At 42.2% G+C, this 18,199-nt stretch overlaps 1 protein-coding gene across 2 annotated transcripts in view; it reads right to left on the bottom strand.

Moving 5' to 3' along the window:
* The window catches only part of DAW1 (dynein assembly factor with WD repeats 1), a 51,390-nt gene extending 40,220 nt beyond the window's left edge, over nt 1-11,170 (bottom strand). For both annotated transcript variants that reach the window (XR_308269.3, XM_005672265.3), the window contains exon 1: nt 10,972-11,170. Coding sequence is in view for 1 of the 2 variants with exons in the window: in XM_005672265.3 (XP_005672322.1) it covers nt 10,972-11,089 (118 nt within the window). In the remaining variant the exon portion in view is untranslated. The remainder of the gene's footprint in view (nt 1-10,971) is intronic.

Raw genomic sequence — 18,199 nt, 5'->3', positions numbered from 1 at the left:
GAGATCTTTCCCTTCAACCCTGCTTCTCCTCCAATTTCTTCCTCAGTGTCTGACGCCATCACTCACCCAGCTACAAAGCTGCAAACTCAGAAATAACACAGTCCTGCTGCATTGATTTGGCACAACCCAAGCTGGTAACCCAAGCAGTGGTCGTGTAGTCAAGTGTAACATTTCAGAGCAGAAAAAGCATCCTAAATGCTTTTAATGACTCGGAAAATTGGCTGAACACCCTGGCACAGCAGGCAAACAACTGTAACAAAGAGGCTAGTTTGGCACAGTCTTATTTTATTTCCTTTCCCAAGAAGTAATTCTTTTACATCCAAGACTTGAAACCAAATTCTAGTCTAAGAAGCAAACTTACAAAGAACAGGGGAAAGGCTGGATAGAGAGCCAACCACTGCAAATACTGCTCTTATTTCCTTAGAGTGAAAATAGGCTTCTCGTTTCACACTAGGCTTTTTAGCAAAATATGGATATTGTAACATTGTTAAAATATTTTTTTGGCTGCACCCGTGGCATGAGAAACTTCCTGGGCCAGTGATCAAACCCACACCACTTTAATAACCAGAGCCACTGTAGTGACAATTGCCAGATCCTTAACTCACTGAGCCACAAGGGAACTCCAAAATATTTTTATTTTACAAGCCCCACATTCTAGAAAGGATTTAAGGGAGTTTAAAAGATGAATAGAATACAAAAAGCTAAGACTGGAAGTAGATAAGAAATAGATACATAAACAAGGGAAGATGCAAGTTAAGGAAAGATCACATTTACACTTGCATTGAGCACCTAAAATAAAATTAACAAAAAATGTTTAAGACCTACATGTACTCTAGGATATAAAAGAAAATTGTGATAAAGGAAGAGACACGTTTCTGGGTGAGAAAACTCAATATTGTGAAAGTGTCAAATCATTCTATGGAGTTAAAGTAATTACAATCACTTTCATTTTTGGAATTTGAAAATTTACCAATTATTATAACAAACTAAAAACAATAAAGTATGGCTCTGATATACAAAAATTACATCAATATAATAGAATCACCTATCTACAGAAATTTTAAAATAAAGTGGAAGTAATATTTCAAATTGGGGGGAAAGAATAGATTATTATTCAATAAATAATGATATGATAAATTGGATTTTGGAAATATTAATAAAATTGGAATTATACCACTCAATGTACAAAAATATATTCTAGATTGATTAGGCATTTTAATATTTAAAATAAAATATTATGAAATCAGAACACTTCCTAACACCACACACAAAAATAAATCCAAAATGGATTAAAGACCTAAATAGAAGACAGGATACTATAAAGTTCTTAGAGGAAAACATAGGCTGGACACTCTCTGCCATAAACCACCTCAGATCCACCTTCTAGAATAAAGACAATAAAAGAAAAATAAACAAATGACACCTAATTAAACTTAAAAGTTTCTGCACAGCAAGGAAACCTTAAACAAAATGAAAAGATAACCCACAGAATGGAAGAAAATATTTGCAAATGAAGCAACTGACAAGGGATTGATTAGTCTCCAAAATTTATGAACACTTCCTGCAGCTCAATACCAAAAAAAACAAGCAATGGGCACAAGATCTAAATAGACAGTTCTCCAAAGAAGACATATAGGTGGCCAAAAAACACACAAAAAGATGTTCAACATCCCTATTAGAGAAATGCAAATCAAAACTACTATGAATTACCACCTTACACCAGCCAGAATGACTATCATCAAAAAGTCTACAAACAATAAATGCTGGAGAGAGTGTGGAGAAAAGGGAACTCTATTACACTGTTGGCGGGAATGTAAATTGGTACAACCACTATGGAAAACAGTATGGAGATTCCTCAAAAAACTAAAAATGGAATTACCATTTGATCCAGCCATCCCACTCCTGGGCATCTATTAAGAGAAAATCATGATGTGAAAAGATACATGTACTCCAATGTTTATTGCAGCACTATATACAATAGCCAAGACATGGAAACAACCTAAATGTCCATCGACAGAGGAGTGGATAAAAAGATGCAGCACACACTTACCTGGCAGGGAAGATACAATGATCGCAAAGAAGACGTGCTATGTATACACGATGGTGTATTACTCAGGCATTAAAAGGAAAGAAATAATGGCATTTGCAGCAATACAGATGGACCTAGAAATTATCATGCTAAGTGAAGTTATTCAGACAGTGAGACACCAACATCATATACTACCACTTATATGTGGAATCTAAAAAAAGGACACAATGAACTTCTTTACAGAACAGATACTGACTCACAGACTTTGAAAAACTTATGGTTTCCAAAAGAGACAGGATGAGGGTAGGGGGTAAGGACTAGGGCTTTGGGATGGAAATTCTATAAAGTTGGGTTGTGACGATCACTGTACAACTATAAATTAATAAAATTCATTGAGTAAAAAATTAATTAATGAATTAAAAATAAAATAAAATATAAAATGATTTAATAGGAAATGTTTATGTCTTTAAGCATGATATGAAACTCAATGGCTAAAAAAGAAAAAAAATTGATGAATTTGTCTGAAATAAATATTAAGCTTCTATACAGTGAAAGACACCACAAATTTAAAGACAAATGCTAGTCAGCAAAAAAATTCAACTATAAATATAAAGCTTAAAAAACTTACTATTTACTTTTGCACAACAAACGAAACCATAAAAAAAAAAAAACACAAAAAGACAACTTACAGAATGGGAGAAAATAATTTCAAATGATGCAAATGACAAGGGCTTCATCTCTAAAATATATAAACAACTTATACAACTCAACAGCAAAAAAGCCAACAACCCAACTGAAAAATGGGCAAAAGGCCTGAATAGACATTTCTTCAAAGAAGATATACAGATGGCCAACAAGCACATGAAAAAATGCTCAACATCCCTGATTATTAAAGAAATGTAAAAAACCTACTATGAGGTACCACCTCATAACAGTCAGAATGGCCATCTTTAACAAGTCCACAAATAACAAATGGTGGAGAGGGTGTGGAGAAAAGGGAACCCTCCTGCACTGTTGGTGGGAATGTAAGCTCGTACCACCACTATGGAAAACAGTATGGAGGTACCTTAGAAAACTATACATGGAACTACCATATGATCCAGCAATCCCAGTCTTGGGCAATATCTGGACAAAACTGTCCTTGAAAAAGACACATGCACCCATGTGTTCATTGCAGCACTATTCACAATAGCCAAGACATGGAAACAACCTAAATGTCCATCAACAGATGATTGGATTAAGAAGATGTGATATATATACACAATGGAATACTACTCAGCCATTAAAAAGAACAAAATAATGCCATTTGCAGCAACATGGATGGAACTAGAGACTCTCATACTAAGTGATGTTAGCCAGAAAGAGAAAGACAAATACTGTAATATGATATCATATCAGGAATCTAATATCTGGCACAAATGAACCTTTCCACAGAAAGGAAAATCATGAACATGGAGAACAGACTTGTGGTTGCCAAGAAGGAAGGGGAGAGAGTGGGAGGGACTGGGAATTTGGGGATAATAGATGCAAACTATTGCCTTTGGAATGGATAAGCAATGAGATCCTGCTGTATAGCACTGGGAACTATGTCTAATCACTTATGATGGAGCATGATAATGTGGGAGAAAAGACTGTATACATGTATGTGTGACGGAGTCACTTTGCTATACAGTAGAAAATTGACAGAACACCGCAAACCAGCTATAATGGAAAAAATAAAAATCATTATAAAATTTTTTTAAAAAACCTTACTATTTAAAAAAACTATAGAAATGATTTTTTTTAATGTTAAGGGAACAAAAGGCATGAATAGTAAATTTGCAAAGAAAGACAAGGATCAGTAAACCGGCCAAAATAAAATGTTTCCAATGTCATTAATAAGAAAGACAAAATAAAATACAGAGACAATTTTCACCCATCATATTAGCAAATATTACAAAGATGAATAGTACACAATATGAGCAAGGTTGAGCAAACAGGGATTCTCAAATACTATTCTGTTGATAGATATGTTGTTGGGGGGATGTTCTTTCAAGGCACAATCACACCTTTAGTGGGTTGAGTGTGATTTTAGGTACCTTTTGATGTGTATTTTTCAAATTTTGGTTATAAGTTAATGTTACTTTTATAATTAAAAAAAAGAAAAAAATGAAGAAAAGGGGAGGAAAATGATGTGGATAAACATAATCAGAATATAAACTCCTGAAGATCAAGATCCCCATGAGGTTATTTGAAAACTCAAATACTTTCAAGTACTTTTTCAGTGCTTTGAAACATACCAAGTTTCTATCAGTTCAAAGTATTGTTATTATCAAGCACTGTTTCTTTCCTGTTCTGGAATTTTAGGTATTTGGCTTTATATACAAGGGTGCTCATGCACCATATATTATTGAGGAAAGTAGACATTCAATAAATAGTTGAGTTAAATAAGTAATATAAACATCAAGTAATATAATCAAAATCCATAACTCAGACAAAGGTTGGAAAGAATGAGCACTTGACAGCCCACGTGGCATAATCTAATGTCCTAAATAGATGCATTTTTAAATCTAGCAAACAAAATTGATAAAATTCTTCTTTCCTTATTCAAAGCTACCTTATTTTTAATAAGATGAAAAAATGTTAAAAGTCCTTGTGTCAACTACTGAGAACTAATTGGGTTGCTGTACAAATGGATTTAGAAAATAAAGAGCAAAAGTGGAAACATGTACATTTGTTTTGACTGCTTCACTGTGACAAAACATCAAGACAATATGCTCACTGAGCTCCGATATGAGCATAAGGCTGTGACGTGTGCAGTGAAGGGAACAAGCAAAAAATAGACAAAGTTGCTCCCAGGAATACATGTTGTTCTTCAGTGATTGTTTCCTCGAGTGTCTTAATATTCTTGATCTTCCTCTGGCTGTGAACTATCATGCAATAATAGGTTATTATTTCCAGAATACATGGGTAAGAAGCCGCTATTCCCAAAATTCTCCAATGTACTAAAAGGTTAAGCTTCAAAAGATAATAGTATTCCTTACCCAGGCTACATTCAATCAACAGAAACCTTCAATGCATTCAGAATACCAACCAGTTCAATGAATGCTTATTTAGTTGCTTCTTCTGGCCAAAGAACTAGGAGCTTATATGCAATAAATAAAAGACAAGGCTTGTCGTACATGAGTCAGTTGCAAAGCATGTACTCAACACTTACTCTTCACAAAGTGCCAAGCTTATGAATTAGTGACTGTGACAGAGACCAAAAAAAGGGAATGTCTCAAGTTTGACTGGCCATATTGCTGCTACATTCCCTTAGTCTTCAGGAATTTAGGCTGGGAGAGGAATTATGCATAGGATGCCAACAAAAGAATGCTCCTGATCCATATGTTATTTAAAAAGAAAATAGGAGGGTGGAAATGAAAGGATTAGGAGGTGAAATGTAATTGCTTTGCAGGCAGAAGGGATAAAGGTAGCAAAAGAATGATTCGGTGGTGAGGGACTTTTTATTCGATAGCGTTGTTATAACACCCACATGCTATTCAGTAGTACCTTGGAAACTTGCATATCATACAGCTTACCAAAAACTAGAGTTCAGAAATTAAGTATCTAACATGCCACGTGAGATGATCTTATTATAAGATAATCATTAAGGCAACAGTCACCACCATGAGTCTGAATCTTTACTTAAGTTTGCTATTAGCACCCTGGACTTTAGAGCCAGAGGGCATCTCGAAGGTCGCCTATCTGACCCATTCACTGTTCAACACAAACCCTAGGCAATCTATTTAACGCACACCATTTCATCAAACCCATCCATTGCTTTAACAAATATGTGAGTTGAGTGCTCACTCATGCACCCAACTTGGCTAGGGGTTCCACTCACCTAGATGCCCTACTCTAGGTGGTAGAGATACTGTAGTAAATGAAACTGACAAGACCTTTGCCCTTGTGAAGCTTTTATTCTAGTGGGAGAGACTAAGCAAGATGAACAAGTAATGTTATGGTAGGTTAAACTGAGATGATGCTAAGAAAAGACAAAGTAAGACAAACCTACCGAAGTTATGGTAGGGTAAATTGAGATAATGCTAAGAAAAGACAAAGTTACCAGTGCTATACAGCAGGATCTATGTTGTACCTTGAGGAGACATTGCAATTCTAGAAAAAAGGGGCTTCACTTTACTCACTTAGCTTACTTTTAAGGAAAGAGCTAAAAATGCAAAAGTGCTGATACCCAGGAGAAAATTGTTCCAGCAAAATACCAGCAACTGCAGAGACCCTGAGTGAGGGCCCCCCTGGCCCATGTAAGGAACACCAGGAAGAGACATGCTGCTGCAGGGGAAGCAGGGGGAAGTCAGAGAGGCAAAAGGGGGCAGATGCTCTATGGTCTTGGACATCACAGTCCTTTCACTTTAAATGAAATGAAAAGCAATTGAAGGGCTGGAGCAGAAGAGTGACATAATCAGATTCATGCTCTAACAGAGTCACCTCAGTGAGGTGGGGCAAATAGGGAGGCTCCAGGAATAAAGAAAATGTGGCCATGGCTGTGGAGGGGAGTTTAATTCTGTACATATTCTGAAAGTGAGCTGGCCGGGTTTGTTCCTGGAACAAATACGGAATGAGCCAGGGAGGAGAAAAGGAAAGTTTTGGCGTAAGCAAGTGGAAGAATGGAGCTTCCATTGACCATCAAAGGCCCCATGTGAGATGCAGGCTGGACATGCAAATGAAGAACCAGGCAGGTAGCTGGTACTCAGAATGGTTTCTGAGCCTTGAGAATCAATGAGGTTGCCTAGCAAATGAGCATAGCAAAAGTCCAAGGACAGAGCTCGGGACACTGCAATGCCAAGGTCAGAAAGAAGAGGAAAGTTGACAAGATGGACAGAGAAGGAGTGACAATGAGGAAGAAGGGAAAACAGAGTGGGTGCAGGAGGGCAGGGTGATTAAATGGGTCGAAACTGCTGCCTGGTCACGAAAGGCATGGACTGAAGTTTGAAATGTTTTAAGTAAAAATTTTAGCATGAAGAATGAATAGTAATGAATAAAATAATATTTTAAAATAGTAGAAGATAATTTAAAAATAAGACAGTATGGCATTCCCACCATGGCACAGTGGGTTAAGACTCTGACTGCAGCGGCTCAGGTCACTGCAGAGAGAGGAATCATCCCAGGAAAATGCAGTGGATTAAAGGATCCAGCATTGCCACAGCTGTGGCTTATGTTGCAGCTGCAGCTCTGATTCAGTCTCCGGCCCAGGAGCTTCCATATGCTGTGGTGCAGCTATTTAAAAAAAAAGAGAGAGAAAAGAAAAGGAAAAAAAAGGGCCAGGACTGAATTATGATATGGTCAGTGGATTGAGCAACACTGGAGGTGGTCACTGGGGATCTTGAAAAGAGCAGTTTCCGTGGAGCAGTGAGGGCAAAAACATGATAGGAGTGAGTTCAAGGTAGAAGAGATAGGGAGTTCCCATTGTGGGGCAGCGGAAATGAATCCAACTAGTATCCATGAGGATGCAGGTTTGATCCCTGGTCTCTCTCATGGGGTTAAGGATCTGGCATGGCCATGAGCTACAGTGTAGACCGGCAGCTGCAGCTCCGATTCGACCCCTAACCTGGGAATTTCCAAAAAAAAAAAAAGGAGAAAAAAAGACAGAGGGGACAACATTCTTTCAAGGAGGGAAGAATCGATGGCATGGAGTGAGTAGTCTTGTGAGCTGGGGGCTATTATCAACCATCTGACCGACCGCTTATCAGATCAAAACAAACTGCCTAGGTCCCAAATTTGTATAGGATGAGATCTAATTATTCTTATCCCAGAGCTTGTGTTCTTAACCTACACTCCACAGCGAAGGAATGAAAGCAAGGCGTTCATGTACCAGTCTGCTTATGGGAACCAGCACCAGCCTACCTACACGCACAGCCAAAGCTGCCTTTTCATGTTACTTTTTTCATTTGTTAAAGTCGTTTTGAAGTATCGCTGATTTACAGTGTTGTGATAATCTCTGCTGTACAGCAAAATGGTCCCTGTTATTTCAACTGAAATGTTAAGAGGGAGAAAGTGAGTGTCCTTATTGCAAATGTTCACTTCCCATTTGGGGAAAGCTGCACGCTTACAGGGAAGCAGGAGCAGCATCTATTGGATGTTTAAACATTTATTCACAAGTGTCCACCCCTGGATCGACCTCTTTCACCGTATGCATGCATTTACCTATGCACTCACTCAGTAAACACTGAGTGCCTCCTACATCCTGGGTGTCTTCTGGAGCTGAGGACATAGCAGCAACAAAGTGACAAGGGCTCACTTCTCAGCAATCTTATGTTTTATGTGAAAGAGGCAAACATTTAAAACATAGACAATAAATACACTTTCAGATGATGCTAAATACAAGAAAGACAATAAAATGAAATGGCAGAGGGTAAAATCAGTGAAGGGAAATGCTTCTTTCAATGGTGATAAAGCAAAGTCTCTGAGGAGATGACACTGACTGAGACCAAATGAAGTAAAGGAGCCCATGTCTAAGGACAGCCAAGTCCAGAAACACCCTCCGTCGGAGCCTCAGTTAACCTGGCTCCGTGGGTTAAGAACTCTGGGAGGATGCAGGTTTGCTCCCTGGCCTTGCTCAGTGGGTTAAGGATCCAGCGTTGCTGCAAGCTGAGGTATAGGTCACAGATTCGGCTAGGATCCAGCATTGCTGTAGCTGTGGTGTAGGCTGCAGATTCAGCTCCAAGTCGACCCCAGGTCTGGAAACGTACATTGGCTGCAGGTGCGACCTTAAAAAGAACACGTCTTAGAAGAACATTTAAAGAAGTGTAGTAAGGTAGATAAGTAGGTTTCTAGAAGTCAGTGGAGTAGACTAAGCCAAATCCTGCAGAGGGTGGATTTTATTCTGAACATGGTGGGAAACTACTGGAGATGTGTAGTCCAGATTCTGCTGGCTGTTGTCAACATACAGACTGTAGAGGGTGAAGGGGAAAATCAGGAATCTAGTTAACAAGCCCAGGGACGGTAGAAATTGTGGCCGTGGTGGGTGAGATGGAGCCATGGGCACAGGTGATAGCTGGAAGGAGTGCTGGATCACGAACCTGTGCCAAGGAAATGGAGAGAAAGTGATGGATTCACAGGATACTTTGGAAGTAGAGCTGACGGAATGCATTGATAGACTGGATATGGGAGTCCAGAGAGACTGAACAGGGAGTGAGTGATCACAGAGAAAAATCAACAATGACCCAGGTTTCTGCCAGAAAAAGTGGACACAGGTCGGGATACCATTTGTGGACTGGGCACAGACTGAAGAAGCTACCCCACTGGATGAGACTGGAGAAAAGGCATGGTGAGATCTGTGCTTATTAGACATCTCCGTGAAGATGCTGACTATGCAGCTGGATGCATGGCTGTGAATGAGATAATCAGTGGTAGCTCTTCAAGTCCTGCCTCACAAAGTTATCCCACATCAAACTCGTCCAAAGTGATCTCATCCTCCTTTGAAATTTTATGAATGTTCTTGTCCAAACTTTTCACTGGGCAAATATATTTTGTTATCTACTGCCTGTGGCAAGTTTTGCAGACTTTTCACTTTATATTCCTATTTTTAATGTGAATTCTGAATTAAAAGCCAAGAATTCTGCTCCTATTTCTGTCCCTGACAATCTGTGTGACCAGCGGACTTTACATATTTGCTAAACGTCACCATGTCCTCCCTTATAAAACAACAGGATTAGGCAAGGCTGTCCTGCTCTAAAACCATAGCATTCTAGCATTGCAGCATTTTCTGGGTTCACTTCCTAATACCTTAACTCAACGGAACTTATTAAAAGCCTCATACTAAGGAGCACAAAACGTGTACCCATGCTGGGTCATGGCTCCAATCATCAGTGTCATGAGACCCATGAACCCGGGGAGATCTCAACAAGGCTCTTTACTTCTGCAGAAGGGGCAGGTGCTCCAAAAACGATGCGCAAAGAAGACCCTCCCTATTTACCCCTAACGCAGGTGAAGTACCTGTCCTTTTCCCATTGGTCAGGTCAGGGCGCACATTCTTCTTGGTTGGCTAATTTGAAACAAATTGTTACTGGGAGAAGAGGGAAGGGGGGGGGTCACAGGAAGGTATTTCAGCTGAAACTGAAGCAAAATGGAGTAACCAAGATTTCCTTTGATAGGAGTTCCCATCGTGGCGCAGTGGCTAATGAATCCAACTAGGAACAATGAGGTTGCGGGTTCGATCCCTGGCCTGGCTCAGTGGGTTAAGGATCCTGCATTGCCGTGAGCTGTGGTGTAAGTCGCAGATGTGACTCGGATCCCACATTGCTGTGGCCATGGTGTAGGCCGGCAGATATAGCTCCGATTAGACCCCTAGCCTGGGAACCTTCATATGCTACGGGAGTGGCCCTAGAAAAGGCAAAAAAAAAAAAAAAAAAAAAAAAAAAAAAAGATTTCTTTGATAGAAAAGACATTATGTTACTTTCCACACCCAGTAGGTCATTAGTAAAAGATAAATGTGTCCATTGATTGATATGTACAGTCTGGAGTATAGTCCCCAAAGCTTTTTTGAGTATGAATTTTTCTTTCCATACCCTACACGCTTGACTTGCTCATTCTGGTGCTTTTAAAATAAAAAGCAACATGGTCCTTGTCAGTGTCTTCCCTTCCAGAAACCAATATCCCAAGACATCACTAATCACCATTTCGCCCTCCCCACCCACTTAATTCCTAAGTAACCAGAAAGCATTACAACCCAGCAATTTAAAAGTTTAAAGACTTCCTCAAAGAATGTTTTTAAGTTTTGAGAAACGGAGTCCAGCGAGTGAGGAGGAGTGAGGAGCTCAAGCTGGGAAGCGCCAGGCTTCCCGTCCCACTTGGATCATCTACTGGGGACCCCGCTCCCTCGCATCCGCCCCCCCTCCTCATCTCCAGACCCTCCCGCTGCCGGATCCTAGGGCCCCAGGGGTTAGAGGGGGGCCCACCCTTACCTGGTGGGTAATACCGGAGCAGTAGGCTCTTGAGTTTCATTTTTTCACTGGGGGACCGCCAGCCGGCAGACTCGGTCGCCCTGGAAACGACCAAACAGCAGGAGGCGCCAGTGCGCATGCGCGGGAGCCACCGCAGCTCCTTCGGAACGGGTGCGTGGAGCGCTGGTGCTTGGGGCTCTCTTTGCAGCTCAGGCTGCCCGGGACCCGCGAGGGAGTCCTGGAGATGTGCTGGCGCAGAGCGCGCCCTGCCCTCGCCTCCGCCCGCCTCTGCTTTGGAGTTCCCCGGGTCGGGCTGGGGCTCCAGGGCGCCGCGCTGGTACAGCAGTCCTGCCCGCGCGCTGCCACCCGAATCTGCAGCCCTTGGTGTTTGGGGTGGGTGAGACGAGGTCCCCTCGTACCTTCAGTAAAAATGACCTCACCAGGGGCGAAGCGCGGCCCCGCCCACAGGTCTCAGCTGCAGCCTGGGCCCCATGCACTTTCACCCACTGGGTTTCCAGTATAGAGGAATGGGAGAAAAGACCCCCTCCGGGGTACCATGCCCGGCCCCTCATGCCCTGTCCCTGTCCCCGCAAAAGAAAAATGACCTCAATGTAATAGCCTATATTTCCTGCCTCTGTGCCTTACAGTGCGCTAAGGGCTCTCGACACTACACTCACAGTCCTAATAAATGTATGAGTTATGCACCATTTATTTCCATCCCATCTCAAGGATGAGACAACTGAGAATTAAAGAAAGTGCAGAACCACCCAAAGTCATAAAGAGGAAGTGTGTTTCAGAAGCCTATACCTGGAAGTTTTCACCTGTGCTCCCAACCCTGGGTTTGGGCTTTGGAGGCCTTCTCCCTTTTTTTTTTTTTCTTTTTAGGGCCGCCCTTGCTGCATATGCAAGTTCCCAGGCTAGAGGTGGAATCAGAGCTGCAGCTGCAGGTCTACAACACAGCCATGGCAATGCCACATCCCAGCTGCATCTTCCACCTATGCTGCATCTTGCGGCAATGAGGGATCCTTAACCCACTGAGAGAGTCCAGAGATGGAGCCCACATTCTCATGGATACTATCTGGTTTTGTAACTTGCCACAAAGGAGTCACAACGTGAGCCACAACGTGAGCCACAATAGGACCTCTGAGAGGCCTTCTTTTGGCCTAATCTATTCCTTGTCATCATGAGTTCTTTGCCTGCCAGGTCAAGAGTTTGCATCAAGGTCAGCTAGCCAGATTGTCAATTTCCTATGAGGATTCTGGCCAAAAGCCCTTCCTTGGAATTTCCCAAACTTAAGCAATTCCTATGTAATTTTCAAGCCTTGGGCCTGCATACCTAAGAGTTTTCATTTTCTTCTCATGTCTCTAAATTGACTCACGTAGTCTATTGCACATTTTTAAATGTAATTTAAAAGGAAATTGTTGTTAATACTGTGAAATTAAAATGTATAATTTTCAATGACGAACACCAGGTAAGTATAAAAATAGATGCAATTTTTAAAATGCTATTGAATTATACTATTGCTGCCAAATACTGTCAAACAAAGGCCTTCTCTTTCTTTAAAAGAAAAATGGCAACCGTTTAAATTTTTTTTCTTTTTCTTTTCTTTTTCTTTTTTTTTTTTTTTGTCTTTTTGCCTTTTCTAGGGCCACTCCTGCGGAATATGGAGGTTCCCAGGCTAGGTGTCCAATCGGAGCTATAGCTGCAGGCCTACGCCACAGCCACAGCAATGCGGGATCCAAGCCACATCTGTGACCTACACCACAGCTCACAGCAACACTGGATCCCTAACCCACTGAGCAAGGCCAGGGATCGAACCCACAACCTCATGGTTCCTAGTCGGATTCATTAACCACAGAGCCACGATGGGAACTCCTGTTTAAAGTTTTCAAGCCAGGCTAGTACCCAGTTTCTAGCCAAGCTAGAGCCTTTTTACCTTTATATACTCAGAAGGCTACAGAGATTATTGAAATGGGAAAGGCTTTGTTGCTAAGTGATGCAATGAAACCTAATACAAATGGGAAGAACATAAAAATCTCAGTCCACTAGCAGTAAACATCCGACTCTTGGGAAGCTGGGAACAGGATGAAGTCTAAGATACCTTCTACCTCAAGCTTTCTGTTCATGGTTAAGATTCTGGAAAGGGTTTATGTAGAGGGAGGCAAAGAGGGCATCTGTAGAAATGAGGGATTCTTTAGTAGATTTTTTTGGTCACCTGTGTTATAGCTTATGCTCATGCGATTAAAAATAAGGCCATAGGAAAAATAATAACTTGACTATGGAGCAATCTGGGAGGCATCATTTAACCCTGTGATCCAAGCCAGCATCACCAATTTGGGTACAAACTTACATCCTTACCTCCTGTTACAATGCACTTGAAACGGTTACAGCAGTTCTCTGGAATTCCTGCCCATGATGCATTAGCTGCCTCTTAATTATGAGGAAATGTCAGAGCAAACCAAAATTGAAGAAATTATACAAAATAACTGTCAAGTTCAAGAAATTAAAAAGAGAGACAGAAAAACTACTTCAGATGACTAGACTAAAGAAATAGAACTACCTTCACTGAGTGGGAGTTCCTGCCAGGGTGCAGTGGATTAGGAATCCAACTGTAGCTGCTCGGGTCACTGCAGAGATGCAGGTTTGATCCCAGGCCTGGCATTGTGGGTTAAGGATCCAGTGGTACAGCAGCTGGATTCGACCCCTGGCCTGGGAACTTCCATATGCCCTGGGCGCAGCCATTTAAAAAAAAAACAAACTGTATGTATATAGATATATCGCACTGAGCCATCCTGGATCCTAGACCAAGAATAAAAAGCTATAAAAGACATGATTGGGACAAATGGATGAAATTTGAATATGGATTGAGGTTTAGACTAAATTATATTAATATTATATCAACGATGAATCTGGATCCCCCAGACTACCTCCTGCCTTCCTCCCTTCACCCTTGTCCCCCTGATTCTCTCCCTCTCCCACTTGTAGAGATGCCTCTGTCCCTCCTGGAGGCCTCTTCTCCCCACTCAGATTCATGTCCACTGTGAGCCTCTGAAGCCCAAGTATGCAAAGAATTCAGGTTTTGTTCCATGTTGTTTCTGGGTCTTATTCAGAAATAAATCTTCTGAGCCACCACTTTACTGCCCCTGGCAATCAGGGGAGACTGTTGGGAACGCAGAGAAGGCCTGATTGCCGTGGAGGGGGTCCAATTTCACTCGGGCTTGGCCAAGCCGATGTAACTTATTACACTAGTGCACTGGTTTGCAAACGTCATCATTCATCAGCATCACCAGGAAAGCCGGTCCAAACACCAACTGTTGGGCTTCACCATCAGCATTTCTGGTTTTGTAAGTGCTGTGGGGTAGGGTAGGAATTTGCATTTCTAACCAGTTTCTGGGTTACTGCGGGGACATACAGTGAGAAATGAGGTTCAGAATGGCTTCTACCCAAGACTGAATTGTTTTGAGGGAATAAAATGAACGCTACTAACTTTCTAGTTTCTGATTGTTGAAGGCAGGTAGGAAGAAAATCTGAATCAACTATTACATTTATTTATTTATTTATTTATTTATTTATTTTGTCTTTTGTATTTTTAGGGCCACATCCAAGGCATATGGACATTCCCAGGCCAGGGGTCTAATCAGAGCTGTAGTGGCTGGCCTACACCACAGCCACAGCAATGCCAGGTCTGAGCCATGTCTGTGAACTATACCACAGCTCACGGCAACGCAAGATCTCTAACCCACTGAGGGAGGCCAGGGATCAAACCTGCAACCTCATGGTTCCTAGTTGGATTTGTTTCTGCTGCGCCATGATGGGAACTCCTACATTTATTTTTATTTATTTCTTTTTTATGGCCCATTGGTGGCATATGGAAGTTCCTAGGTCTGGTATTAAATCTGAGTCAAAGGTGCGACCTAAGTCGAAGCTGCAGCAACACCAGATCCTTAACCCACTAGGCTGGGTCTCAGATTGAACCCACTCCTCTGCAGTGACCAGATCTGCTGCAGGCAGATTCTTAACCCACTGCACCACAGCAGGAACTCCCAAATATTACATTTATAGTACAAATCCATATGAATGGGGATTGTCAATCTAGAGAGTCCATGATCAAATCAATACAGAATGCCATGAACTGATTAAAAGTATTCTACAATTTCTGGGAAGGTCTCTACAGGAGCAGCGTAAGAAAGTCCTGCCATGTCTCTGAACACTGGGGTGGACACCCATCACCAGGAGAGTGGAGGAGTTTCATTTTTTGCAAATTCCCCTGCACATCATTCACAATGAATGGCTCTATTTGGGGAGCAATTTAAAGTCAATCATTTTCTCAGGCTGAGAGATTCATGCAGCAGCTTCCAGAAATGAGCAGACAGTGAGTCAGTTTAATCACAGCTTTAACCCCAACCCCAGCCAAGGCCAGAAGAGAGATATGTCTGTGCTCGGGAACTATGCGGTCTTTTCTTCAGATCACCACTGGATTTGCATACAATCCTGCTGCCTTCCTAGACAGTGGGAGGGGGAGACATACTGGACGCTTGTGACAAGGCTTCTGGGCTGTCAAGTAAGAACACTTATGGAGTTCCCTGGCGGTGCAGCAGGTTAAGGATCTGGCATTGTCACTGCCGTGGCAAGAGTTCATGCCCTGGGCATAGTCAAAAAAAAAAGAACACTTATGAGCAGAGGGGTCCTTGGGATAAGAACTTTGGAAACTGATTGGACAGTCAGGGTGCTTGGACATCCAGATAAATGACTCTCAAGCAAAGAATGAGGGGAGGGATGCTGACCCTTGGTGGGCACGGGCTGTGGGAAGACTGGACATCAACAGAGTCTCTCCCCTCTTAGGTGGAAGCACTTGGCTCTTTGAGCCAAGGCAGAGATGTCAAAAGCTGCAAGGTTGAGGTTCTTTTTTAAGAAGCACAAGGACAACCCCGTAAAAGTTTGGTTCAAGGAAGTAGGGGAAACCTGGAACGGGAAAAAAGAGCCATGTAGGGAGGATGGGAACTCGTTGAAATGGAGGGAGTGGTGAAGATTAGGAAACAGTGCTGAAGACCAGGAGGGGTTCCAGTTATTGCAGGCTTGGTGATTCCCATCTGACCCAGCTTCCCTTGGAGGGAGCCTTGACATCGATGAGAAACTGATTCACTAGCCTTTCCGGTTCTGGCTGAGAGCAGCAGATTAAAAAAAAGAGAGAAGCGTAGTTTCCTCCTGGAGAGAAAGATAGAGGAGAACTGGGTGTTGAGAAGGGGGCGTCAAGGTCAGTGTGCCACCCAGTTACCAGTGGCCCCACCCCAGCAGGCCCCCCAGCAAGGAGCTCCCTCCGGGCAGAGGCACACAGATGGCACATCCCTCTTGCTTATTTTCGCATCCCATTGACGGGACTCTCAAAGCATTAATGGGACCAGAACACTAGCCAGGCCGAGGTCCACTCATTGAAACATTCTCTCAGTAGGTATTGAGGACCTAGGAGTTTCAGGCATGTTCCAAGTCCAAGGGATCTGATTGTGAAAAAATTCTTCAGGGCACTCATTCATGGAAAGAATCAAACTTCAGATGGGTTTGAAACTATGGCATTGCTGGAGAGGGGGCACATCTCTAGGTGAGATCATATTTACATTCATACTACATCACATAAAATGCATACCATACATACATAATATAAAATAGATTATATTTACAAATGGGCTAGTGACAAGACATGCAAGGCTGAGTAACATAGCTTTGCCACTTGTGATGCCTTAGCGCAGACTACCTCCCTGGTAGCCCGGCCCACCGTCTACCAGCTACCTGCTCTTGGAAAAGATCCAGAACCCCTCTGGCCTCGGCTTCCTCATCCAAAGGATACGGATGATCACAGAGTCATTTTCGCTGGGTCTGGCTCCGTCAGAAACACTCCACAGAAAAGGGAACCCTCCTGCACTGTTGGTGGGAATGTAAACTGGTACAGCCACTATGGAGAACAGTTTGGAGATACCTTAGAAATCTATACATAGAACTTCCATATGACCCTGCAATCCCACTCTTGGGCATCTATCCGGACAAAACTCTACTTAAAAGAGACACATGCACCCGCATGTTCATTGCAGCCCTATTCACAATAGCCAGGACATGGAAACAACCCAAATGTCCATCGACAGATGATTGGATTCGGAAGATGTGGTATATATACACAATGGAATACTACTCAGCCATAAAAAAGGATGACATAATGCCATTTGCAGCAACATGGATGGAACTAGAGAATCTCATCCTGAGTGAAATGAGCCAGAAAGACAAAGACAAATACCATATGATATCACTTATAACTGGAATCTAATATCCAGCACAAATGAACATCTCAGAAAAGAAAATCATGGACTTGGAGAAGAGACTTGTGGTTGCCTGATGGGAGGGGGAGGGAGTGGGAGGGATCGGGAGCTTGGGCTTATCAGACACAACTTAGAATAGATTTACAAGGAGATCCTGCTGAATAGCATTGAGAACTTTGTCTAGATACTCATGTTGCAACAGAACAAAGGGTGGGGGAAAAAATGTAATTGTAATGTATACATCTAAGGATAACCTGACCCCCTTGCTGTACAGTGGGAAAATAAAAAAATTATAAAAAAAAAGAAAGAAAAGAAACACTCCACAAGTATCAAGGATGAGAGGGATAGCAATAAGCATTGATTATCCTATGTTTGTTTGAAGCTGGGGACAGGGTGGCTTCATATGGTTTCTATTTAAACTGGTAGTCTAGATCAACAATGACTCTGATAATCACTTAGTTTAATTTGGAATCCTTTGTAGGGTACTTAACAACAGGTGTACCTCACTAGTTATGTTCCTTTGTATGGGTATACTTAGTATAAATATTAAAACTAGCTTATGTTTTGTTTTGTTTTGTTAATTTTATGTCTGCACCTACTGGCATATGGAAGTTCCCAGGCCAGGGAGCAAACTTGTGCCTCCACAGCGACCCAAGCCACTGCAGAGAGATTCTTCACCCATGGCAGGAACTCCCTAGATTACTTAAGACATAGCTACACTCTGTGTCGACCCAAGCCTCTGCAGAGAGATTCTTCACCCACAGCAGGAACTCCCTAGATTACTTAAGACATAGCTACATGCTCTGTTGACCCAAATAGATTTGTCTTCTCAAAGAAGTGGCTGGTGAGGATTTAGAAGCGGGGAGAGGGTTCTCTACCTTAGCAGATCTAGAGACAGTCCAGAGAAGAACCATAAAGATGTAAAAGGACCTGAAAATGTCTGG

This window comes from Sus scrofa, chromosome 15 (assembly GCF_000003025.6).
Source record: "Sus scrofa isolate TJ Tabasco breed Duroc chromosome 15, Sscrofa11.1, whole genome shotgun sequence".
Taxonomy (NCBI): Eukaryota; Metazoa; Chordata; class Mammalia; order Artiodactyla; family Suidae; genus Sus; species Sus scrofa.
This window is presented reverse-complemented; position numbering and strand designations above follow the sequence as displayed.